Raw genomic sequence first — 1546 nt, 5'->3', positions numbered from 1 at the left:
CACACACACACACACACACACACACACACACACACACACACACACACTGGGTGGCTCTCCACATCATCGTGTTGAAATGTTAAATTGTCTACTGTGACCTGAAGTCTACAAACGATTCCCACTTCTCTTGACATAAAATATGTCTGCATTCAACTCTGCTCAATGTCCAGTGTGGGGACAGTAAAGACCCACTTGTATTTTTCCACAGGAAAAACTACAGTCAAGGTTTATAGTCTTGCACTAGTTTGCTAATCAAATTTTGGTGATTCCCACTGTCTAAGTCAGGTCAATAATTAAATATCACTTCTGGTACATGTCTACCCAATCAGACACAAGTGGAGGCGGCAGGAGTGCACTAGCTACCACCACTATCTCTTGTTTGGATCATCATCAAAGCACCAACACACCAACTACATTACGATTCTCCCTCTTTTTAAGTTCTGTTTAACAGTATATAGATACTATCTCTTCAATCTTTGGATGGAAAAAGATTTGGGGACTCGGTGTGGCAGTTTATGCCCTTCAATCTCAGCACCTCACAGGCAGAGGAAGGTGGATTCTGAGGACGCCTTGTCCACAAATTGAGTTCCAGGCCAGCCAGGGGTAAAGTGAGACAAACAATGGGGGAGGGGGAATCGAGGATAGCGGTGATAATGAGACACCAGCATGGACACAGGAATGAGACATGCAGGAATGGGACAGGATACTACAATGGATCAGAGAACACAAAAAATCTACAAAAGTCAATAAAGGATTCCAGACCTTATTGAGCAGGTTGATCTTTGTGACGGTGTTGGTGGCCTCCCCAGAGTGCTTCACTAACAGAGCAATGAGGCGCACAAAGGCATCCAGGTTGTGGTAGCACTTGGCCCGGATCATGGTAGGGTTAGCAGCAGGATTGTGCTGCTGCTCCGCCTGAGCACGGTAACTGATTTCAACACACATTTCAGTGCAAAGACGAAAAAACCTTGTTATGAGGTCATCAGTTTTAAGTATTCCTTGTTGGTGCATCTACAGTGGGAACAATCGATCAACATGGTGAGACCACCCACAAACATCAACTTCATACAGTTAGCTTTCAAACGGCAAACTCTAGTTTATATCCATCTTTAATTCTGACTCTGAAAGGATGCCATTAGGAAAATGATTTCCCTATTATTAAGGAGTGATGGCAGAGTTCCTCTCAGTTTTAATTCATGGAGAAGATTGAAGCTGACAGAGAGATATTACTAACATTAAATAAGAGGGCATCTACAAGTTGGGAAATTAGATAAATAAAGCTAACTTTATTTTCTTCACAGATGCCTTCTCTTATTTAACCAGTGGCAGCATTTTTGAAACTCCAGCTATCTGCAGAGAAATCATTAATTTAATAAATACCCACGATTAAGTTACTTAAATGTAATGATCTTTTATTCTGTTACAATTAGCCTAGATCACGCAATGCTACAGAACACTGTTTCAAAAAAAGACAGCCACAGAGGAGTAAGAGTAAGACAATAAAGCAGTGAAGGAAAGGGGTCAGTCAGCACTTACTAAACCATCT

General features: G+C 41.7%; 1 protein-coding gene across 6 annotated transcripts in view; it reads right to left on the bottom strand.

Moving 5' to 3' along the window:
* Positions 1-1546, bottom strand: part of Cnot1 (CCR4-NOT transcription complex subunit 1) — an 81924-nt gene that overhangs the window by 9358 nt on the left and 71020 nt on the right. For all 6 annotated transcript variants that reach the window (XM_028770369.1, XM_028770367.1, XM_028770363.1 and 3 more), the window contains exon 40: positions 763-1011. In XM_028770369.1, coding sequence (XP_028626202.1) covers positions 763-1011 — 249 coding nt within the window. The remainder of the gene's footprint in view (positions 1-762; positions 1012-1546) is intronic.

The sequence above is a fragment of the Grammomys surdaster genome, unplaced genomic scaffold (assembly GCF_004785775.1).
Source record: "Grammomys surdaster isolate TR1022 unplaced genomic scaffold, NIH_TR_1.0 201, whole genome shotgun sequence".
NCBI lineage: Eukaryota > Metazoa > Chordata > Mammalia > Rodentia > Muridae > Grammomys > Grammomys surdaster.
The sequence above is the reverse complement of the archived record's forward strand: the minus strand, read 5'-3'. Positions and strand labels throughout refer to the sequence as shown.